The sequence below is a fragment of the Maylandia zebra genome, linkage group LG18, assembly GCF_041146795.1.
Source record: "Maylandia zebra isolate NMK-2024a linkage group LG18, Mzebra_GT3a, whole genome shotgun sequence".
Taxonomy (NCBI): Eukaryota; Metazoa; Chordata; class Actinopteri; order Cichliformes; family Cichlidae; genus Maylandia; species Maylandia zebra.
In genome coordinates, this window is record NC_135184.1 from 25321161 (window position 1) to 25346226 (window position 25066).

At 43.2% G+C, this 25066-nt stretch overlaps 2 protein-coding genes and 1 long non-coding RNA gene across 3 annotated transcripts; all 3 read right to left on the reverse strand.

The window, feature by feature from the left end:
* Nucleotides 1-2625: 2625 nt before the first annotated feature.
* On the reverse strand, nucleotides 2626-3691 carry LOC143413609 (uncharacterized). Its single transcript, XR_013094215.1, has 3 exons — nucleotides 3385-3691; nucleotides 3188-3299; nucleotides 2626-3107 (listed from the first exon to the last, which is right to left on the reverse strand). It is a non-coding gene; the product is annotated as an uncharacterized LOC143413609 (long non-coding RNA).
* Nucleotides 3692-5925: 2234 nt separating this feature from the next.
* On the reverse strand, nucleotides 5926-9416 carry LOC101469254 (complement factor H-like). Its single transcript, XM_024806039.2, has 8 exons — nucleotides 9282-9416; nucleotides 9009-9200; nucleotides 8174-8362; nucleotides 7621-7662; nucleotides 7339-7500; nucleotides 7080-7250; nucleotides 6310-6335; nucleotides 5926-6131 (listed from the first exon to the last, which is right to left on the reverse strand). The coding sequence occupies exons 1-8, from the start codon at nucleotides 9334-9336 to the stop codon at nucleotides 6117-6119; spliced, it is 852 nt and encodes a 283-aa protein (XP_024661807.1). The 5' UTR covers nucleotides 9337-9416; the 3' UTR covers nucleotides 5926-6116.
* Nucleotides 9417-17090: 7674 nt separating this feature from the next.
* On the reverse strand, nucleotides 17091-21257 carry LOC101468165 (complement factor H-related protein 2). Its single transcript, XM_004570464.5, has 9 exons — nucleotides 21122-21257; nucleotides 20832-21020; nucleotides 20144-20320; nucleotides 19875-20054; nucleotides 19076-19138; nucleotides 18953-18994; nucleotides 18084-18245; nucleotides 17443-17471; nucleotides 17091-17339 (listed from the first exon to the last, which is right to left on the reverse strand). Exons 1-9 carry the CDS (start codon nucleotides 21177-21179, stop codon nucleotides 17307-17309), a joined length of 933 nt encoding a protein of 310 aa, XP_004570521.1. The 5' UTR covers nucleotides 21180-21257; the 3' UTR covers nucleotides 17091-17306.
* Nucleotides 21258-25066: the final 3809 nt, after the last annotated feature.

Sequence of the window (25066 nt, forward strand, 5' to 3'; positions counted from 1 at the left end):
TCATGATCCACCTAATCCCCGCGTACAGACAGAGGCTGAAGCTCTCCAAACCTGTCGTGAGGACCAAAAAACTGTGGAGCAACGAGGCTGTGGAGGAGCTTCGCACGTGTTTGGAAACCACAGACTGGGACACTTTGAAGGCTGCTTCTAACAGCTTGGACGAGTTTACGGACACTGTCACCTCCTATATCCACTTCTGTGAGGACAGCATTGTGCCATCACGCACCAGGGTGAGTTATAACAATGACAAACCCTGGTTTACCCCTAAACTCAAAAAGCTGTGGCTGGAAAAGAGTAAGGCGTTCAGAAGCGGAGACAGGGACTGCTACAGAGAGGCCAAGTACAAGTTCACTAAGGAAGTGGACATTGCCAAACATCAGCACTCTGAGAAGATGCAGCAGCAGATATCAGAGAATGACTCGGCCTCTGTGTGGAAAGGTTTTAGGAATATTACAAACTACAAGCCTAAAACCCCCCACTCCACTGACGACTTGCTCTTGGCCAACACCCTTAACGACTTCTACTGTCGTTTTGACGAGCCATCAGGCAGCCTTCACACCTCCAACGACCCCAACAATAGAGGCACTTTGGACACTCATTCCCCCACCTCTCCCCCCTCCATAGAGCCATCACCACCTTCAAACTGTTCACCTACAACACCCCCCCTCCTCACCCCACACAAAAGAGGATTTCACACCACCTCCTCCGACCACAACTCTTCATATTCATGAAGCAGATGTGAGGAAGCAGTTTAAGAATCTGAATGCTCGGAAAGCTCCCGGCCCAGACGGTGTGTCTCCTGCCACCCTCAGACACTGTGCAAACGAGCTGGCCCCAGTGTTTTCTGGCATCTTCAACTCCTCACTGCAGGCATGTCATGTGCCTGCCTGCTTCAAGTCCTCTACCATAATCCCTGTCCCCAAGAAACCTAGGATCACTGGACTAAATGACTACAGACCCGTGGCTCTGACATCTGTGGTCATGAAGTCATTTGAGCGCCTAGTTCTCTCCCATCTCAAGACCCTCACGGCCCCCCTCCTGGACCCCCTGCAGTTTGCATATAGAGCCAACAGGTCTGTAGACGACGCCATCAACATGGCCCTACACTTCATCCTGCAGCATCTGGACTCCCCAGGAACCTACGCCAGGATCCTGTTTGTGGACTTCAGCTCTGCCTTCAACACCATCCTTCCAGACCATCTCCGAGACAAGCTTTCCCAGATGAATGTGCCTGATCCCATCTGCCGGTGGATCACTGACTTCCTGACGGACAGGAAGCAGCACGTGAGGCTGGGGAAGAATGTCTCGGACTCCCGGACCATCAGCACCGGCTCCCCTCAGGGCTGTGTTCTTTCTCCTCTGCTCTTCTCCCTGTACACCAACTGCTGCACCTCCACCCACCAGTCTGTCAAGCTAATCAAGTTTGCAGATGACACCACCGTTATTGGACTCATCTCGGACGGGGACGAGTCTGCCTACAGGAGAGAGGTTGAACGTCTGGTGTCCTGGTGCAGCCACAACAACCTGGTGCTGAATGCCCAGAAGACAGTGGAGATTATTGTGGACTTCAGGAAGCACACAGCCCCACTCCCCCCCATCATCCTGACTGACACCCCCATCACCTCTGTTGACTCATTCCGCTTCCTGGGTACCACCATCACCCAGGACCTGAAGTGGGAGCCCACCATCACCTCCGTCATCAAGAAAGCCCAGCAGAGGATGTACTTCCTGAGGCAGCTGAAGAAATTCAACCTGCCAACACGGACGATGATGCAATTCTACACCGCAATCATCGAGTCCATCCTCACCTCCTCCATCACCGTGTGGTACGCTGGAGCCACTGTCAGGGACAAACAGAGACTGCAGCGTGTTGTGCGCTCTGCTGAGAAGGTGATTGGCTGCAGACTCCCATCTCTGCAGGACCTGTACACCTCCAGGACATTGCGGCGTGCAGCCCGGATCTCAGCTGACCCTTCCCACCCTGGACACAGTCTGTTTGACCTGCTCCCCTCAGGCAGGAGGCTCCGGTCCATTCGCACCAGAACCTCTCGCCACAAGAACAGTTACTTCCCCTCTGCTGTTGGACACATGAACAATAACCACATGACTGTCCCCGCCACTCACACATGACCCTACGCTGTGTCACTGCATCATTTCATGTCTGGCACTGATCACCACCTGCACTCATGTATATATCCTTCTACGTAGCACTCTTAATTCTTATTCTCATGTATATATCTAATGTATATCTCATGCACATATCTTTCTTTCTACATAGCACTTTAATTCTTATTGTTTGCACTGAAGCACCGCAGCAAATTCCTAATGTTGTAAACCTCAACATCTGGCAATAAACCCATTCTGATTCTGATTCTGATTCTGATTGTAAGTTATAAGTGACCTGTATAAACCTCATATTCTATCAGTTGATGGTGGTGGTGTACTGCATCTGGTGCAGCCTCCTGTTGAGCCAGACCAACATGCAGTTGTGAGTAATACTCCACAGATTATATGAGTTTACAGTAGAACAGCAATGTTGTTTATTTCTTTACTACAGGAAAATAATGAAGAAACATTGACAGCTGTTACAGAGGTGGAAGCAACAGAGACACTTTATGAGGTTTACATCTTTTAATACTTTGTGTACAGGAAACACAGGCGACCAATAAAGCCAGTTGAACAAAAAATCTGTTTATTCTTCTTTCAACATGTTGAGGTGATGGGTCAAAAGAAATGATTGTGACATATGGTGTCTCTGACTGCGCTTCCATCTTGTATGTCCGTGGGAGGGTCAGGATGTTCATGGTTTGGATCACTGCTGATGTTTGGTTCAGAAGGACAGTGTTCTCCTCTAATTGTGGCAATGTTGTGAAGAATCACACATGCCACAATAATGTCACATGCCCTTTCTGGGGTGACCCTGAGTCTTTGCAGGCACTGGAACCGGGCCTTAAGCATTCCGATAGTCATTTCAATTCTGGCTCTTGTCCTGCAATTAGCCAGATTATATCGCTGCTGTGGGCCCGGTTCAGGGTCAGGGTAAGGGGTAAGCAAATAGGGTAAACATGGATACCCCCTATCACCAAGCAAGTAGCCAGTGAACTCTCCTAAGACAGAAGGATACACTTCAGTTCAAATGTCCCTGTAGCAATTGGTCTTTATATATTTTACAGTATTCTCAACTCACCATGTCCAAATTTTGTGCTCAGTGTACATTCACGGAATATTTGTGAGTCATGGACAGAGCCTGGCCACTTGGCTTCCACATTTGTGATAATGTTGGCAGCATCACATATGATCTTCACAGTGCAGAGAACACAAATTAGCATCCATTACTATAATGAAATAATTTGTTAGTTTGAAATGCTACAGGGAACTATGTACCTGTACATTAATGCTGTGGAAAGACTTCCTGTTCACATAGTCTCCTTCATTTACTGAAGGAGCAATGATTGGAATGTGAGTGCCATCTGTACAGCCAATCACGCCTGGGAACCGTGAAAATAAATGTAAAATTTAAGTAGTAGTTCAAGTATCACCACATCATAAATTAAGTTTTGGTCATCCTGATACCTGCAATTTTGTGGCATCCCTCTTTGATAAATCTTGTGGGTCTATGACCGGGGAACACCACAAACGAGTGCAGGAGACGTTTCAGTGCAACTGTAACATTCCTGACTGCCCGACAGACGGTAGCCTTGGAAACATGCTCAGCGTCACCAATATTATACAGAAAGCTCCCGTTTGCAAAAAACCGAAGTGCAATACAAATAATATGTAATGAACTGAGAGCATGTCCGCGATGTGTCACATGCGTAATATTAGGCCTGAGGATGTTATCCAAATAACTTATAGATTGTGCTGAGAAACGGTGACGTTCACACAGAAAATCATCAGGAAATGATAAAATGTCCAAACGCGCTCTAATCACTCTCTCCCGGCGGAGAGCTCTGCGGAGTATTTGGGCTTCACGATCTACTGGCTCTTCAAGGAAGGGACACGCCATGTCCGACACTTCGTGGGCGATCGTGGCTCAAGAGTTAGGAGTTCGCCTTGTAATCGGAAGGTTGCCGGTTCGAGCCCCGGCTCGGACAGTCTCGGTCGTTGTGTCCTTGGGCAAGACACTTCACCTGTTGCCTACTGGTGGTGGTCAGAGGGCCCGGTGGCGCCAGTGTCCGGCAGCCTCGCCTCTGTCAGTGCGCCCCAGGGTGGCTGTGGTTATAATGTAGCTTGCCATCACCAGTGTGCGAATGTGTGTGTGAATGGGTGGATGACTGGATATGTAAAGCGCTTTGGGGTCCTTAGGGACTAGTAAAGCGCTATATAAATACAGGCCATTTACCATTTACTTCCTACAGTCAGGTTTCCGACAAAGGAGCGGAGACAGTCAGGGTTAGTTGAAGTAAACCTGCTAGGGGGCAGGTTAGCTTCACGGAGTGTGTCGTCATAGTGACTCACTGAGGCTTCATCTGAAATCGCTTTGTGAAACCGAAAACCCGGAGTTTTCGTTAACTCAGGGTATACTTACTCAGTTTTTCCACTAAACCGGCTTCCTGAAACAGGGCCCTGGTGCTCCGGTTTTGTTTTGCTTCGAGCCCTCCTTCCTGGGCCCCCGCCGCCCGCCCTGGTCGGGTTGTTTTCTGTTTTTTCTGGCTGTTTTGTTTCTTGTTGGGCTGTCTGGAGCCAGCCTTTGAGGGGGGGTTACTGTCATGATCCTGGGTCCTTTTGACCCAGCGTTTTGTGTTTTCTCTTCGCGATTTTGGTTCTGTTCTTCCTCTGGTTAGTGTTTACTCTGTTCTGCCCGTGTGTTCCTGTATCTAGTCCGCGTTTCTTAGTTTGTGTCCTTTCATGTGTAAGTTCCTGTTTTATTGTGAAGGTCTGTATCTTATGTGAGTGTTTTCAGTTTGCCTCCCTAGTCTCGTCATGTTAATTACTCCCAGCGGTGTTCCCACCTGTATGTAATCTCCCTGTGTTCTCTGAGTGTATTTAAGTTGTGTCTTCTGTCATAGTAGTTGCTGGTTCGTCTGTGTTGTTTCCCCTCGGTCTCCCTGCGTCTCCCCGTATGTATTTCCCCGGACCTCCCTGCACCGTCATTCCTGGTTTGTGTTGTTAGTTTACCCAGTTTAGGTTTCGGTTTCATGTTCACACCCCGTTGCTGTTTGTACCCACTGCTGTAAATAAACACTCACCTGCACCAGAGCTGCCGCCTTTTGGGTCCTTACTACAAATCCACACGGCTTGCCCCGCAAACCGTGACATTTAAGTGTTATTTTCTCCTTGGGATTCTAATTTCACCGAAGTTTACTAAACTCAACAAACTTGATATTACTTACCGGGACATTTATTCTGTCCTCATTTTCTTTCACCGAAAAATTGTTTCCTGCAGTGCCGTCTTTCGTGCTTGGCTCTCCTACCTTTGCTAACGTGATGCACATAGCGCAGAAGCCGATGCTGCATTCACTTACACTCGGATATCTGAGCTTCACCGTGAAAACATAATCGTACATTTGATTGAATTTTATTGTTTTACCTTTGGGGTGGCACCTGGGGTGGCCAGTCTGGTTGGGGGGGTGGCCTGTGTCCCCCCAGGCCACCCCGCTGGACACGCCATTGCCCCTAGGGGGCGGGCCCCACACTTTGGGAAGGTCTGTCCTATACCATAAATCAGTAAGAGCAGATATAACTTCTCTCCTGACCTTAAGTTGTGTGTGCATGCCAGAGTGCTCTGGGAGGCACACAGTCTCCACAGACTACTACGGATTAAACCTCTATCAATCTACAACTAATTATAAAACTCTAAGCATATATGAGTAAATATTTCTAAGCATAAATGACAATCCATTATATAAACCTGACAACAGCTAGGTTTAAATCAGTGCTCTTCAGATACTAAACAAATAAAACACACACACAAAGCAGGAGCAGTTTTGATGGTAAAATCTGAGACTTTATTCAGTTTGGTGGTGTTTGTGTCTCAAATAAGAGCACACAAACCATTTTCTCTTAAATTTTTGAAGATGAAAATGAAAAGCTAACACAGGCTGTGACGATGCGATCATAAGTCAGGTTCCTCCTGTAAAAGCTCCAAAGTGGTGAGCTAATCCTCAGCTACAGGTTTAGTCACACAATCCCTGGTTAGAAGAACAGATGTTTTATGAATAAATGACAAATATAATTTTAAAATGTAAAAACAAAGGAGAAAATAACGAAAGTGTGAAAACTAAGTATAAAAGTCAAGATGTCATTCTTCAATTGAAACATCGTTAAATCAGAGCAATAACAGCATTTCTTTTAAAGAGGAACACTCACCACTGCATGCTCTGCCCTGTCACAACCTGTAAACAGTGATGCAGAAGCTCAGTGTGAACACTTCAGTTACTTAACATTTGCAGATGAGGTGTGTTCAGTTTTCTACATGTCTACAAGCTGCTGGCAGTTTTTTTTATCAGGTTTGATAATTTGTTTAATCGACTTTACTGGGATACTGTTTAAATCACTGCATGAGGCAGAAGTTTCTATAGAAGTGGATATGGTTGTTTACTAAATAGTCACCTGTGTTTACACGAGGCACAAAGTAAACAACATATTTATCAGCCTCATTAAAGGTGATCACACAGTAAACTCTGTTTAAAGCTTTTTTGCATGTTTTAAAGAAATACATATTCATCAGGTCTATAAGATCTATTGTGATTCCACTAGAAATTGCCAAGTGGAAAAGGCAAGGATAACTTCAGATTTAAATCATCACAGGCATTAGTGCAGAGAAAGGGAAGCTGTCAGGGCTGCAGCACGTGCTACAAGGAATCAGTGAATCAGCAGAGTTGCTGTAGTTTTTTCTGTGTGTTTAAAGGAGTTTAAAGTTGTAAAAGCTTGCTTGAATTTGACGACACTGAGAGACATTAAGTGCTCAGATCTTTTAAAAGTAGTTGTTATTAAAATGATTCATGTTCAGTTTTATTATTTGTTAAAAAAAATTCTTTCTTATAGGTAATAAAAACGTGGTAACATGTAGGCAACACAGCACTGAAAACTTTTCTGACTGACACGTTCAAACATAGAGAGTTTACAGTAATACTTACAGTTAGTTGCCTCCACTCTTCCATTGATGCATCGAACCTTAGAATAATGTTCAAACGACCAGCTGTGTGGTTTCACACACTCCACTCTCTCTTCCTCACCATTTTCTATGTGCACAGTTCCCACAGATTTGTATTCAGGATTGTCATTGGTGTTGACAGCACAGAAGTTAACTGGACACAAGAAACAACCATCAAATTAAAATTTCTCCCCAACGCTTTAAGAGATCCTTAAAAATGATTATCATTGATGTGTTTATACCTCTGCACTCAGGTAAGTTTGACCACGTGCCACTGCTGATACACTTCACTCTTTCTGGACCCACTAATCTGTACAAACGTTGGCATCGGTATATCAAATAGTATCGTGAAGTTTGCTGAGCAACAGCATTTTCAATAACAGGGAAGTTTCCGCAACTTTGAACTGAAATGAAAACGCAGGAATATTTCTGAAAACATACCAAACTGTCGCTGAGGTAATGCACTTAACATTCTGATTGGTCAGCATGAATAAATTCAAGGAGAAAATAATGTACTTATTTACTTGTTGTATAACGAAGACGTGTGTCTCCCTCATTTGAAGATCCTGAAAGATACAAAACAGTTATTTTGCTTTGAGATTAGGCCAATTTGAACATTTTCTCTACTATTATTATATAAAGTTTGTCAGTCATTTTTATGTTAACAAGGTTCTACACACACTACATATGCATCCAAGAACTTTTACTGCTCAAAAACACCCAGAAATAAAAGGATAAAGTCACTGTAATATGTATTAAATATCTGTTTTTTTTGTATTTTTGTATTTTATTAAATTTCACTATGAACAGCAGAAAAGACTGTAAACAGACACTGACAGTCCACTTCCTGTTTAAACGTGCATCATTTGTAGACTGTAAACTTCGATTGATTGCAGACTACTTATTATTTTTTATTTATTATATTTCTGACCACCTGATCATTCACTAAACATTCTCATTCATTTGTGCACTGATACAAGTGTCATGTGATCAGTTGTTTTTAAACTTACTGTGGATTATTGCCAATTCATAAAAAGTAAATACATAAATGCAGATCTCAGTAAACAGTCAGCTTACTGCAGGTCGGGCCTTGTGTCCAGCTTCCTTGTGTACAAACAGATTTTGTGTTGTGTGCTCCCTCTGCAGTGTATCCATCCTCACACTCATACTGCACTTCTGAACCTGCAGCAAACACTTCCTGGTAGTCCTGATGAACGATGACTGCATGGGGGATTTTAGGAGGCACGCTGCACGCATTCATGCTTTCTGTAAAATTAGATTTAGACTCAAAAACGTTATTAATCCCAGAGCAGGGCCGTTTGTTTGTAGCTTATTCACAGGATCAAACCCACAAAACCTACAGTCCTTAAACACTAATCATAAAAACTCCTGTGAGTTGAGTTATGGATCAAAGAAAAGTGAGGACCTGCTACTGTAAACAAATTACATAAAATGCCTTTATTAACAGCATTGGTCTCAAATTTGTTCTGTGTTGACCAGTATTAATTTGGTTGACCAATAGTTTTCATCATAGTGTGCAGACTGTGGTGTCCAACCGGATACTTACAGATACTTTGCAGTTAATCCAAATTGCTATAGCAAGAGTACTATCATCATACGTCTCCTGTATCATCTTCCCTTTATTGGCTCCTTTAAAATGCAGAATTAAATTTGACACTCCTCCTCTGACATAAAAGGTCTTAAATAAAGAGTTAAAGTTTCTAAAAGTAGAATGGGAGGCAGCACTTTCATCTATCAGGCCCTTCTTTTGTGGAACCTGCTCCCAGTTTAGATTGAGGAGACAGACACCCTCTCTACTTTTAAGATTAGCAGTTTAAGGATCTTGGAAAGAAGGCGACCAGATTTCTTTAAGTGGGTGAGCAAAGAAAGAAGAGCTATTGGCAGGACTTACCTATACACTGTAGCTGATGAGACCATTTTCCATTGTGACATGTGCTGGTTGCCCACCAACCCTTCATTGCTAGCGTACGTCCTTCGTTGCAGGTGTAGCTCAGCTTGGTGCCCTGAGAGTAAGTCTCTTGCTTTGGGGCAAAGAAGCCACCGTCCAGTGTGGGAGCATCACAGGCCTGTGTGGTGCTCTGTGCTGAAACACAACACTGAAGTAAGTGCAAAACATTATCAACCAGTGTAAATGTTTTTCTGTGAAGTTACTTGTTGTTCTCACCGTGCAGCACTCCAGGAAACCAAAGAAGAGCAAATGCAAAATATTTGATGCACATTTTTAAATCGTCCAACAACAAAGCAGCACCAGCAGTTAAAGGTAATCCACATGAGAACCAGCTACTTATCACAACTGTCACCCGAAAGTTTGTGCAATCACCTTGGCCCTTCCCATTTTGTGGGATGGAAAAAAGTTCGTACACATCCAAAACAACTTTTGAGAAAGAACGTGGAAAAAAATACTGTTTTCCCACAAACGTTTACTCAAATATGTGGTCACATTTTTTTTATTGAAGTTGTTTTTAAACATGAATAAAAGAAATATGGGAAAAATCTCAGCAACATCTATTTTTCATTGATTTTATTCATTACACATTGGTTCGTATGTTTGGAGCAGTTCTGAGCATTTTCCCTGAAGCCAACCAGAATCATTTACTTTGAAACATCAAATCAATGAAACTATTTACTGTCCAAATTTCAAAGTCACTTCCCGGACTCGATGGATCAGAGGCTGTATGTTTGACCTGATTGTGCAATTCATTCAGCTGCTTCTAAAGGTATATCTAACATTGCTAACATTTTTATGGTTTCCATCAAAGTTTACACACTACTTGAAATGACTGTAAGAAACATATATCTGTGTAGTAAGTAGCAACGATAATGTGGGTGATATATTCACGGTGTACATGACTCTAATGTGAGGATTAATGCAAGAAGTCAAAGTGATGCAGTTGAACCTTGGTGAGGTAAATAAAGTCACATTACTCCACCATTTTATTTTAAGCGAGCATCATTAAATTGCTAGGCTAGCATCGTGGTGAATGGAGGTGTAAGACTGGACTCATATTCTCTGCTCTAATACATCCCAAAAGTGTTCTGTCAGATTGAGGTCATGACTGTGAAGGTCAAAGTTGCTCATCTATGTCTTTATGGACCTTGCTTTCTGCACTGGTGCGCAGTCCTGTTCGAATAAGAAGCCTGTTCCATGAAACCTCTACGTGCTGTTCTTGAGCTGATCTAAAGCCGTCATGAAGGTTGGAGGTCTGTAACGATAAACTCTACAGAAAGTTGGTGACCTCTGCTGACTGTGTGCCTCAGCATTTGCTGGCCCCTTCTGTGTTTTTACGTGGTCTACCACTTTGTGGTTGAGTTGCTGTTGTTCCCAATCACTTCCACTTTGTTATAATACCACTGACAGCAGAGTGTAATATATTTAATTGTGAAGAAATTTCACAACTGGACGTGTTGCACGGGTGGTACATCCTATCATATCACTGAGCTCTTGCGAGCGACTCATTCTTTCACAAATGTTTGTAGACGTCTGGGTGCTGGATTTTATACACCTGTGACCAAGTTTATTTGAGAAAAAGTTCAAGTATGCACTCAGTCACTGTGACACTTCTAACAGGCCACAGTTTAACAGCCATACGTTTAAAACTTTAATGTCACAAATCTATTTTTCACTGCATTGTGGACAAATGCAGTACACAAAAACAAACAAACTGAAAAACAGATATAATGTGGAGGTATGTAATAACAACAGGAGAGGTCTCAGTGTCTCACTCCAACTTCATTAACTGACTCTCAGAACTTCACATATAGTAAGCGCCAAAATCTCCACCCCAGCACTTCCCTTCAACTTGGGTGTGAGTGGAGCCACCTGGTGGTCCGCCACACATACCCCCCCGAACACACAGTTAGGTCTCTATTCAGTCCAGGACCCTGGGTCTAAGCAAACGACCCGAACGACTGAACCTGGGAGGGAGAGAACAGGCAGAGGAAGGTCCATCCTGTGAACGAGGCTGGCCACCACTGTTGCGGTAGTGGACGCCAGGGGGACCGCCTCCGGCCACCTGGTGGTCCGGTCAACAACAGTCAAAAGGTGCGTAAAACCTTGTGACTGCGGCAGAGGACCCACCAGATCGACATGCACATGATCGAAACGTTTGCTGGGTATGAAGAACGGCTCCAGGGGCGCTTTGGTGTGTTTATGAACCTTCGCACGCTGGCAGGGAATGCACGCCGACGCCCATTCCTTAACAGATTTGCGAAGGCCTGGCCAAACAAATTTAGAGCTGACCAGTTTAACAGAGGCCCGGAGCCCCGGATGAGAGAGAGCATGTACCGAGTCAAAAACTTGACGACGCCAGGAAGCGGGAACCACTGGGCGAGGGCGGCCGGTGGAAACATCACAGACGAGGAGGGGACCACCGTCCTGCACTGGTCTGTCCTCTAGTATGAGGCCCGTCTGGGTGGATTTAAGCGCGAGGATGTCCGGGTCACCTCTCTGATTGTCAGCCATGGCGGAGTAGTCTATGCCGAGAAAGACGGGAGAAACCAGCGCACGGGACAAACAGTCAGCCACATGATTGGATTTACCAGCCACGTGCTGAATGTCCGTGGTAAACTCAGAAATGGCTGCCAACTGGCGCTGCTGGCGTGCACTCCATGGATCAGAAACCTTGGACATGGCAAACGTCAAGGGTTTGTGGTCCACGTATGCGGTAAAGTGACGACCCTCGAGAAAAAAACGGAAATGACGAGTCGCCAGGTGGAGCGCCAGTAGCTCCCTGTCAAAAACGCTGTAATTGCGTTCACTGTCATGCAGCGTACGGCTGAAAAAGGCGAGCGGTTGCCAGACACCCGAGATTCGCTGTTCCAGCACCGCACCCACCGCTATGTCCGACGCATCGGTGGTCAACGCAATCGGCGCTGAGGGGGATGGGTGGGCCAGAAGGGCAGCATTAGCTAACGCTGACTTAGCATCAGAAAACGCTTGGATGCTTTCCGGAAACCAGTCAACGGGGTCATTAGCTTTCTTACCTTTTAACGCCCCATAAGGGGCTTCAGCAGGTGTGCCGCTCTGGGGAGAAAACTGTTGTAAAAATTCACCATCCCCAAAAATTCCTGCAGTGTCTTAACATTCGTGGGACGCGGAAATTCCAAAACAGCTCGGACTTTGTCAGGCAACGGAACCGCGCCCTCGGTGGAAATACGGTGCCCAAGGAAATCGAGAACGGGCAACCCAAACTGGCATTTAGACGGATTAATAATCAGTCCATGCTCCGCCAAACGCTGAAAAACCTGATGCAGATGGAACATGTGCTGCTCCTTCGAGCTGCTGGCCACCAGTATATCATCAAGATATACAAAAACAAAGGGCAGCCCGCGCAAGACCGAGTCCATCAACCGCTGGAAGGTTTGGGCGGCACCTTTCAGGCCAAACGGCATGTGCAGAAACTCAAAAAGGCCGAAAGGTGTAATTACGGCGGTTTTGGGGGCATCCTCCGCGCGCACGGGAACCTGGTGATATCCCCGTACCAAATCGATCTTCGAAAAAACCAAGGTCCCCGCAAGATGGGCGGAAAAATCTTGGATGTGGGGAATGGGATAACGATCGTTCTCTGTGACATTATTAAGACTGCGGAAATCCCCACAAGGTCACCACCGACCATCAGATTTAGGCACCATGTGTAACGGGGAAGCCCAGGCACTATTCGAACGCTGCACGATGCCCAGACGCTCCATGGTGGCAAATTCTTCCCGAGCTACAGCCAGTTTGGCAGGGTCGAGGCGGCGCGCACGCGCGCGCGAACACCAGGGGCCCTACTGTAGTTATGTAATGCTCCACCCCATGCTTCGTCACCGTGCTCGAGAAAGTGGGGACAGTGAGTGAGGGAAACTCAGAAAGCAAACACTGAAAAATGTCACCCGAATCTACCGAATCGAGTTAGCATGCACCACGGGCTGAGCACCCCGAGTCAAACAGGGTAATGAGGAAAATGACACAGCATCAATTAAACGTCTGTTAGCAACATCAACCAGCAGTCCGTGAGCACAAAGAAAATCAGCGCCTATTATAGGCACAGAGCTAGCAGCAACAACAAAGTTCCACTGAAAGTCACGGTCGTGAAAGCAAACAGTCACCAACCTTTCACCGAAGGTTTTGATGGGAGAGCCATTAGCTGCTGTTAGCAATGGCCCGCAGCCCTCAGCTAGCCTGTCCGAGCCAGCCGGGGGAAGAAGGCTCTTCTGTGAGCCGGAGTCCACCAGGAAACGCCTCCCCGAGCGTGAGTCCTCTAAGAAAAGCAGCCTTTCCTTGTTGCCAGCGGTCGCGGCTGCTACAGAGCGCTGACATGCCCGTTTCCCTGGGTCTGGAAACTGCAAGGCGGAAGACAGCGCTGTGCCTTCACTCCAAAACGCTGGTGATAAAAACAAAGCCCCTTTCACGGTGCCGCCGTGCAGCGATTCCAGCCACCGTGGACGGGGGAAAACGCTGGTGAGTCCTGAACAATCGCCTGGACGCCGAAAGTCCTGGTAGCCAGGAGGATGCGATCCGCCTCTTCCGCAAGGGAGTGGTAATCCTTCGTGGCCAATAGCGGGGAGTTGGCAAAGCCAGCGCGCACTGGAGCCGGCAGCTGTCGGAGAAAGAGGTGGGTGAAGAGAAATCCTCCGTCATCCGCACCCAGCAAGGACAGCATGCTCTCCATGAGCTCGAGAGCGGTGCCGTCGTCCAGGCCCGCGAGGGAAAGGAGTTTCTCGGCCCGCTCAGCATCAGAGAGGGAGTAATGCCGCAGCAGCAGCGCCTTGAGGGCGGCGTACTTGCCTTGGGCTGGGGGGTCCCGGAGGAGAGTCATCACGCGGCGGGTTGACAGCGGGTCAAGTGAGGCCACCACATGGTGGTATTTAGTATCGTCGGCTGAAACTTCACGAAGAGCAAACTGAGCTTCTACGTGCACGAACCATGAAGGAGGATCTTGAAGCCAAAAATCCGGCAATTTAAGCGCCACAGCAAACGCAGCCATCGGCGATGCTTCTAAGCCGGAGCTGGCTTTGTCATCGAGCCTTAGCATGTTCGCTACAGGGGTCACCAATGTGGAGGTATGTAATAACGACAGGAGAGGTCTCAGTGTCTCACTCCAACTTTATTAACTGACTCTCAGAACTTCACATATAGTAAGCGCCAAAATCTCCACCCCAGCACTTCCCTTCAACTTGGGTGTGAGTGGAGCCACCTGGTGGTCTGCCACAATACAATGGTTTTCTTATTTCTTCTTCTGCCTTTCAAGATGCACTGTAATAATTTCAGTTAAGTGCAGGCAGCAGCCTCAGCAGAGAAGCCCACACCTCCCTTGCCCCAGCCACCTCCTCTACCTTGTCTGGGGGAACACCAAGGTGTTCCCAGGCCAGGCTGAGAGGTGTAATCTCTCCAGCGTGTCCTGGGTCTGCCCCAGGGCCTCCATCCATTGGGACATGCCCGGACAACCCGTTCTCACTCCCAAAGCGTAACATTTTACGCTAGGTGACAAATCGTCACCATATTACGTTTTCGGCTACCCACCACGTTCCTAAATGACGACCTCGGAAAAAGAGGAAATATGAGAACCGTCTGGACTGAACCTACACATGTTCGCTCTTATTCTTCAAATCGCTTAGAAACACGCTATTTAACATCATTAAAGTCCTGGTTAAGGTCAGGAATAAGGTTATGGTCAGGGCTAGGGATAAGGTTAGGTTTAGGGCTGGAATACAGGGCTGGAACGTCTACTCCCGCGGGAGCGTCATTGCACTGGATTCCATCCATAACCCGCCGCGTACCATAAGAACGCCGAAGGTCTCCTTTCGCGTTCCTCAGGAACGCCGCGGGACGTGACAAAACGTCGACATGTTACGCCTCGGGAGTGAGAACGCTCTGGCCCGGAACACCTCACCCAGGAGGCATCCTTGTCAGTCCTGGCATGTGAAATATTTCTCCATCTTAGTCACCGTGAGCTTATGCATTAGGGCCCAAATGCAGGACTCAGAGGCTGCCATGATTTGAAAAAAATGAAATGAAGATCAAACTGAGGCCAATTTGCGAAGGTAGCAGCAAAACGAGAACATAGAATATTGAATGAAGTTGCCATGTTATGAGCAGAAAGAGGTGCTGGGCTGATCCAAGGGTGAGAGAAGGATACACCCTGGACAGGTAATCAGTCTGTCTGCAATTGTGGTGTATAAATTCAATTCAATTCACAACAACAGTTTCCTCAAGGCTCATTTTACATTTTTACACTTACACCTACGTTATCATGTGTATGTTCAGTAAGGACAATCTGTAAGTGTTCATCTGTCTGCTTTCTTGGCTGTTTGGCTGCTAGTCTGTTCATCACGTCACTTCCACTTTTTCACGGTGTCCTAGTCAGTGCTGACATCATTGCTCCACTCCAATCATCTAATCTGATCTTTCACACAAGGGCAGGTGGGTTTGAATAGCTTTATATCCCTTAATAAATGAAATCGTCATTTACAAACTGGATTTTGTATTTACTCAGGCTATGTGCAATATTAAAATATGAAAATGCTTTTTCACAGTATTGTTCCTGCATGTTTTAAGAATACTGTATTTCAGGGTTTACACATAAAAATTCAACCTTTATGCCGAGTCTAAGAAATCATTGTCCTGTTAACATAAATTACAAATTGTAAATTAATGTCAAAAGTGTTGGGAAAAGTGATTTTGTTATGACTTCTTCTCAAATGATATACAGCAACTATTTCAGTCAGACTTCAGAGCTTTTCATAGTCCTGAAAAAGCTTTGTTGAAGGTGATCAATTATTTGTGACTCACATTAGATTCAGGAGATATCACAGCCCTCATTATTTTGGACATTAGCTGCTTTCTGCTTTTGATATTGTGAAGCACAAGAATCTTTGGGCTTGGCTCAAATGTTGGGTTGGATATAAGAACTTTCTTTGTCTGATGGTCAGTTCTTTAAATCTTCTGCTCCTGTTTCTTGTATGTTTCTTGGACCAGGACACCAAATGAGGGTTTTGTGCCATCACAGACCTCTGACATTTTAAGCCTAAATATCAGTTGGACACATATCTACTAAAAAAATCTGTGTTTAAATATAAATGTGTTAATAATATCTGTTTAAATTATTTCCCGAGATTATATTCATGTTGGCTTAAAATAAAATATTTCCCTACGCTCTTACTGTCATGGCTGGCGGGGTGAGCCGTGTGGTGTTGGAGGAAAAGGAGGACCCAAAATGCGGCAGTGACTGATGATTCGAGTGACATTTATTTACAAGTGGTGGAGTGGCAAAAACAGGCAGTGAGGCATGACAAAACAACTGAAGAAACCTAAACTGGGAGAACTAAATGACAAACCTGAGAGCATACAAAAGGGGTGCGGGGCAGAGACAGGAACGAAACACCATAGAACGCAGACGAGCCGACAATGAACACAGACCGACACCCACTAAATATACACACACGAGGTAATCACACACAGGAGGGAAGAACAGCTGAACCCAATACACATGATGACCGGAGGAGACAAGCTGAACACAATGACAACAGACACAGACCTTCAGAATAGAACAGGAAATCCAGAACACGAGCCTTCAAAGTAAAGCAGGAAACCCACAGACTGATTTACAACACAACACGGTGACATGAACAGAGCACCGAGGACAGACACAAGTAGGGCTGATAAAACACTAAACTTCAGGTTCAACCCTAAACTAATACAAAATCAGAATAAACACAAGGCACAAAAATGAATTTCAAGGAAACACAAAACGCTGGGTCAAAATGACCCAGGACCATGACACTTACTGCATCTTCTGCATGCTTGTATCCACAATCTTATTCTTTTGGTCACTAACCAAAGCCAACACCATCATGAAGTAAAACAAATCAATAAACTTGTTCCTGTCTGCTTACTATAGTGTTTCCGTTATTGTTATTTATTAAATAATATTTTGATGTACATAGTAAAAGAACTGTTCTACGCAGTTAGTAGACAAAGCAATACAAAGACGTCTCTGATGACGAAACATTTTATTCAGACCTCAGCCAGCCATCGACACTTTATGGATTCAGTGTACACATCATGTACTGAGTGCATGAAAAGTTCAAATCATTTATGGACAGTTTGGTGTTTAAAGAACAATCAGCCCCAAAACTGGACAAAGAAAAGAAACATGTTTCATTGTTGCTCTGCAGGTTCTGGTTGAAGTGTTTCAGAAAGGTTGTGTTGTCAGTAGGATTCTCCGAATCTATAGCAGTCAGGCTGATTAAAACACAAACAAACAACAGCTGAGTAAAAAACATCAAGCACATTTATTTCAAAGAAACTATATTTGTTTGAAAATAAATCAAAGAATAACACTTACAAAAGATTGAAATTCATTTCCATCACAGCCTAAACAAGAAGCAGATAGTTTGTCAGTTAGAAGCTCAGATCCATAAACTTTATCAGTGAAGACTGATTCACTGCATTCAAAGATAAACCTACAGAGGAAAATCCTCTCTGTTCTTAAAGAGCCAGACTGCTTTTATTCCTCGTGTTTTACTTTTATTCCACATTAACATTTGTTTAAGTTACTTCATTGATGTTTTTGAGGTTTTGTAACCATAACAAACTGTTTTGTGGTGATTTGGGGGCAACTGGAACAAGTGTGGATGCTAAACACTAAAAAACTTTGTTTCTGTGATAAAGAGTGAATCTCCTGCTTTTTGTGATGTGCTGGGACAAAGGCAGATAGAGGAGTTTGGCTGTTGGAAGCTGGGAATGACTCTCCATACAACAACATGAAGCGGGGGTGTCATTCCTATAGACAAACATCAGCTGCAGCTTTTAACAAATCAGCAATGCTAGGTTTCTATTTCAATATGTTCCTGTGTGGGAAATTTTATTTACTTTTCTTTCACTATTCCTCTTGTTTGTGTATCAGATCCCAGAGAAGAAATTTTGTTTGCTGCCAAACAAAAAAAGAAACTCAAAGAGTTAAAATGTAAAGAGATAAATACTTACATCTGGTGAAATCTAGCCTTCTGTTAGTACACCGAACACGGATATATTTGTCTCTTGCTATACAAGAAAAATATTTATCTTGTCCTTCCCACATGTTTTCAGGTTCAGCTGCAGCAAGACCATAATGAGCATATCTAGCAGCATTCATTACACAGAACGCTCCTGCAATAAAATAAAAAAACAGTAAGAAGAATTTTTAGGTAGTATTTTTAATAAACTTTTGGAGTAAAAATTATTTTTTGAATTTTGATGTCCAGTGGTTCCTCTACCTGATGAGAGCAGATAACTCATTAGTTATATGGTACATGCTGCATTGATTTCATAAAGACATGGACTGCAAGGCAAATACACACTCATTCATATCTTATTTATGTCTAAAACCTGCCTCCACCTGAAGGTTGTCCCCCACTGACAGCAGGGTCGTGCTGTCCTCTGCCCATTCCCCCCAATGGTTGGTGACAAGAAGAGGTCACAGCACAAACGGCAACAGTTCATATTTTTAACCTACTCATTTAAGTCGTGAGTTTTATTCAGGTTTTCTTTCAGGTAAAAAAAAAAGTTAAAAAAAAAAAAAGTAAAAATGTAATGGGTCAGAAGCACAAAGGGCTGTTTTATTAACATGGAGAATAATGAGATGATAACTTAGAGCTTCCTCAGATCTGTGATAAGGGTTGGGGTGAAAATTGAAGCCAAATAATCTACTAAGTGCTCAAAATTTATTGGTTGCCGTTTTCTTTTTTAATGCTTGTCTTGCAAGTCTTGTTTCTAAATCAAAAATGAGAGTCAAAGATAAATATCTGTGTCCAAAAATGTTCCAATAGTCTAAGAAATGAGATGACTGGATCCACTAATTAATATGCTTCACTTACCCTCCGGTTGTTTACCACTGCCAGCTCCACTTTCTCTTCTGTCTAAATGAAAAACATGCTTTAGATTTAAAGTATACACAAACACAGAGATGACGTGCACGGACAAAAAGATTAAAAATGTACCTCCCCCCTCAGGCTGGACGTCTGTGTCTGATGCAGAGTGTCCCTGATCTGCTGATGATTTGTCTGCAGAACCGAAGATATTATTGAGACTATTCAGCTTAAAAGCAGCTTTAATGCTAACGTGCTCTGTCACATAAACTGTTGTTTACATGCTGACTTGCAAATGAATTCAGAGCACAATTCAAGTAACAGTGGCAATCCTATCAGATTTATTCTCAAATTTTATACAAATTGTCAAACAAGACAAAAGTCCTACATCATCTCAGTTACTGCTGATAAAAGGTGTGGTTGTCATCCTATAAAAACTAAGCAGCCCATGTAAAGAAGAAAAAAGACCCCAAAAAAGGTAAATCTTCCCTGTTATGATGCTGACAGACTGTTGCCAAAGTAAAGTTTAATGTCTCTCAGACCTGGACTGCATTTATATAATTATATGGATTTTTATTTTTTCCACTTTCAATTTAGTGAGACCTTGTTGTATTTATTATGCAGCTTTTGTTTTGTTTGTTTGTTTTGGATTGCAGGGTTCATTTTTAATGTCATAAGCAGAAATAAATATTCTTGCAGGTCATTTGTCATCTTGCAACATTGGATCAACCTGCACCAGGAAAAAGTAAACAAAAAGCTGTCCCAAAGTGCAACTGCAATTTCAAAAGCCAATAATTCAGTTTCTACACATGCTGTGCATGAATCTCTTCTGATGAACGTATACAGAAACTGGTTCCTTATAAACTTTTGTAACATTGTTTTAGGTTTTAGAAAGGTGAGAAAAAATAAAATGAATTTTTTACACACTTACTGCATGTTGGCCCTGCAGTCCATTGTCCACGTTCACAAATGATGATATTGTTGCCCTCTCGAGTATAACCTTCTTCACATTCATACTGCACTTCTGAACCTGCAGAAAACACTTCCTTGTATTGATGAATTATGACTGCATGAGAGATTTTTGGAGGCTCACTGCATGAATCCCTCCTTCCTGTGAGGAACAAAAAAACCTGTCATTACAAGCCGACTGACGAAGGTGGTGAGAAAGTGATTTGTTTGTGTGGGATCTGGCAGACTTACTCTCACAGACAGGCAAAGGGCTCCAGGTTCCACTTCTACACCTGGGCCTACTGTTGCCTTTGCGTTCATATCCATCGTCACATTGTACCAAAATAGAGTACCGTTCTTTGTACCAACCGTCTTCTGCTTTATCATATTTCCCATGAGATATTGTTGGGGGGAGGCAGGCATTTTGATCTGAAGAAGATAAAAAACAACAAACTCATTTGATGACTTTCTTTAAACTGTATTTTACTTGTTTTCATATTATTCTTGTCCTCTAATTGATTCAAGATTCTTTATTTGTCACATGCATAGTTATACGACTACAACACGCAGTGAAATGTATCCTGACACGCTCCTCGATTGTTCTGATTTAGGACCCTGTTCTGTAAACAGAAGAAAGTAATATCACCCGTCAGACTCACACTAAGCTGTCAAGTAATTGCTGGGTTTGGTATGCATTACATTACTGTGTACTTTTAAATATTATACTACATATTAGAGTACAATTTAATAAAACAAATAACAAATAAGGATAATTTTTTATGGCTTCAAACTGAATGCATTACTTCTTTCATACAACAGCATCACTCCACATTGTTCTTTTAATGAACAGCTAACTGATGGTATTGAATAAAGTTCGCACTCCTGCAGATTTGTAGCGTCTAACTGAAACAAATTTGTTGAGATATTACTGAACACTTACCTATACACTGTGGTTTATGAACCCAATTCCCATCTTCACATCTGCTTCTCGCCCACCAACCCTCCACCACCGGTTTCAGTCCAGAATCACAAGCGTAAGTGAGCTCTGCTTTATTAAGGTAAGTCTCTTTTTCAGGGACATAATAACCCCCATTCAGCACAGGAGCCCTGCAGACATTTTCATTTTGTGCTGAAAAAGTGATGAACAAGTAAGCAACTAGAGGAAAATGCACTTTTTAAAAGTGTGTTTTTAAGTATGAAAATAGCAGGAAGTGAATTTAATATTCTTACCATGCGTCACTCCTGCAAACCAAATCAGAAGCACAAATCCAAGATAGCGCGCACACATCCTGTCAGGAGCTCAAATACTGCAGAGTAACGCAACAAACATGAGAGCACAGAGACGAGATAAAATCAGAGGTGGTTAATAATTATTTAAGGAAATTCCCCCAAAATCTAACCATGCCTGTGGCATCATGCCGTAACTCTGCCCACATGCCCAAATGGAGCAAGCATCTAAAATCCAGTAAACTGGAGGGAAAAGTCAAACCTGTAGAGTTACATTTTTTCTTCCTTCAAATTGATTTCAGACGCACAGGAAAACTGTACGAGGAGGAATGTACTGACCAGCATTGCAAAAATACTTGCTTCTGTACAATTATAGTTGCAGACTCTCTGTGCACCTTTAGTTTGAGCTTCTAATTTCTAATTTAATGTTGACTTTTGGTTTTATAACTGTAATGCCAGCGTGTCTGTGTTTGTATGTGTGTGTGTGTGGTGGGCTGGGTTACTCTATATATCGTCCAGGATTCAGCCTTGTTTGGAACAGCTCTCACAACAGTTTGTTTAGAGTGCGCATTTCAAAATGATTTCCCGGACTGCCGTGATCAGAGGTCACGGTTTTGTTGTTTTGAAATACCAAACACAGCCAAGCCAAAGGTCAGGCTGGAGTAACACAGGTGAAAGGCAAAAAAGTGAAAACATGTTATAAAATAAGGAGGAATAATGATTTAGGGTTAGATTATTACTGATGACTGTAATGCGATCCTATAGTTTGTGTGTGATCACCATCTCCTGGATCTTCATGGGCTCTGCATTAAAGTGCTGGTGGGAAAATTGGATTTCTGGCTATAATTTCAAATGGCAAAGAAAACATAAAACATCCCATAAAAGAGCAAATATTTTTAACAGCGAATATGTTGACATCATTTTGTGTCACATGACATATGTAAAGGTTGTCCTGCTTTGACCTTATTCGCTGCTTCTGCTCCAACAAATTCAACTGATGTCATCAAATTAATCAGTTAAATATTATATATGTGCAATGCTGTAATACTTAGCTCAGGACAAGCATAGCAATGCTAGAGCTTGACCTGTAACTGCACACATTAGTACAAAAACTGAGGCTCAGCATCAGCCACTTGATGTTAGCTGACCCTGCAGATGCAATGATAGGATTTGTATAGAAAACAATGGCTGAATGAAAGCACTTTACCACCTTTACATTTTAATGAGGAGATTTTAGGATGGTACATTCTCAAAGAAAGGCAGGAAAATAAATGTATCATAATGTCATGCTCTTGGTTGATTTGAGTGTTTTTAAATGCAACTGTATTCTCGCATCGCCCTTTTTCTCCCTGTTGATGATCCAGGGAACATCTTCAGGCAACATTTCTGTTACTACTTTTGATTCTAATGAATCTGTAACTTTCTAATTTCAGGGCTGGAAAATGGCATACATGGTGTTTCAAAACGAGAAGAAATGAAAGAGCACAACTTCACTCTCTGAGCTGCTTTTTTGGGATACTCCTTTATTTATTTATTTCATGGAAAAAGCTCTGCTATGATTTGAACATTACTTTTAAGTTCCTGAAACGGGTTCAAAGCTGCAGACAGACGCTGAGAACAAAACAACACCAGTTGCACAGAAGCATCGACAATGTGTGAAAAATATATTTGTATCCAGCGGAAACGGCTGACACTCAAAAACAACATTTTGCATGCATCCATCCATTTTCTTCTGCGCATCCGATTCAGGGTCGCTGACAGGCCGGAGCCTATCGCAACTGTCGCAGGGCGAGAGGCAGGGTGCACCCCGCACAGGTCACCAGCCAGTCACAAGGCCACAGAGGGGCCAACACGCTCAGATGTTCACATCTTGCCAATTTAGAATCACCAGTTCATATTTAATTGTCACTTTTGTAAAATCAATAAATAAAAATCATTCACTGTGAAAAAAAAGAAAATAAATTGCGAGTAGAGTTTGATGGAAAGAATAGTCCAGACACTTCAATTTGATCCAAGGATCTGCTGGAAAATCTGCATCTCAGTGCCAAATTGCATGCATTTCCAGTCACAAAGAGACAAATTTAACTGGGATGGGAAGTGTTCCAAGTGTTCCAGCCTTTGCTGTCCAAAACGAACACTAGGGTGGAATAAACGGACTCAATAATCCTTTTCCTTCTAGTTGCATCCACTCCTTCAGCCAGCACTCTATTCTCTGCCTTGTAGGCGCTTACTAACTATCACACATGTTCAAAGTCGAATAGCAGGAAAATAAGATGTTCAGTGTCTTGCTCAAGAACACTTCAGACTGAAGAATCAAATCACCAACCCTCCAAAAAGGTGGAGGAGCCACTCTACTCCTGTGCACAGCAAAACAATTGTTTGCCAATGAACATATAAGAAAACATTGGATTTTTCCCTCTGGATAGTTATGTGAGAAAAATCAGACTTTCAGTAGGATAATAATACTAATCTTAAATCCATGGCTCAAAAAGAAGAAAGGGAAGTTTACTGAATGGCAAAGGTCAAAGTTAAATATTCTAACTTGTGTTCATGTAAGACGGCCTTGAAGGAAGTTTAACAAAGTGGTCAATGCAGATTGACTCCAGATGCCTCATATTTGATGTTGTGTTACCACAGTCAGACAGAAACCTTTGGAGCAGCTCTTCAATCGCTCACAGTGTGGGCACTGGGTACTCTGACCGCTGCTGATCAAGTCCTCGTTGGTTCTCATTCACCTAGGAAGCATCCTCTATGTAGGTTTCATCCACCAATACAGCTGGAGGAGAAATACTGGGGTAGACAGGCCCACACTTAGTGGGATTTGCTGTAAATGAATTGCAGCTAGCCAGACGTTGAAAAAGTACAGAGATTCTGTATTTAAGTAGAAGTACAGATACTAGTGTTTAAAAATACTCCAGTAAAAGTTGAAGTACTGATTCCACTTCTTTACTCAAGTGAAAGTGAAAAAGTACTGAAATGTACTCAGAGTAAAAGTAGCTCTTTGAAACACATTTCTACCAGCTGCTTCTATGCAAAGCTAACTGAACCTTGTTTTTTTATTAATGTAATAATAAAATAATATTAGGAAATGGAAATACAAACTTTATTTTAGTCTAAATTTTAATACTAGTAAATATTCTCAGTTTGAATCAGTGAAGCAGAACATGAGCAGAGAAAAGAAATCTGTTTTCTGTTGGCTACGTTGTAGAGGATGACTGCATCTAAGCAAAAGATGAGCACAGTCAGGGGCTGAAGTGGGATTGAGCACGTGGGGGAACGCTAAAATCGTTCTTAATGGCTCAGTGTGGGCAAAAGAATCACAGCACACAATAATTCTATTGAGAGCTCCAGTAGATTTTCTTAGTGTACAGGCTGTGATCAGCTGACACAAGGTGTCAGCAGATCTCTCGTGAGTTGTTCTGGCTAATTTCCATTCTCTATACAATACACAGTTTATGCTGTCTTTATATTAGACACTATAAAGTTGGTATGAAGGTGGAATTCAGTGATTGCATCTCAGCATCATCAGTTTAACTTCATGAAACCTTAGCCACTGTGCACCGGTCACACACTGTACTTTACTTTAAACCCATCACAGTGCAGCAAACCACAGCGAGTCTACTTCAGTTTGTTTTGCAGCAGGTTTCACAACATGAACAAAAGCATATTGTCACATGCACAAACCCGATATCCAATTAAAAAAAACGAGGACTTACATGTAAGCTTTAAATTTCCAACACCACTGATCAGTCCTTATCTTTAAATATAAACATTTCTTCTTTCTTTCCTGTCTTTGTCATCTTTCTCCATCTCTGAGTGAAGTTCGCGCCCTTTCTTTTCTCTCCCCGTGAAAACAGCAGCTGGACCTTTAGCTTGCAACACTGTGCTACAAACTGCACACAAACGGTTCGTGTGTTTGCTGATGTTTATTGATCTGATAGAAACATT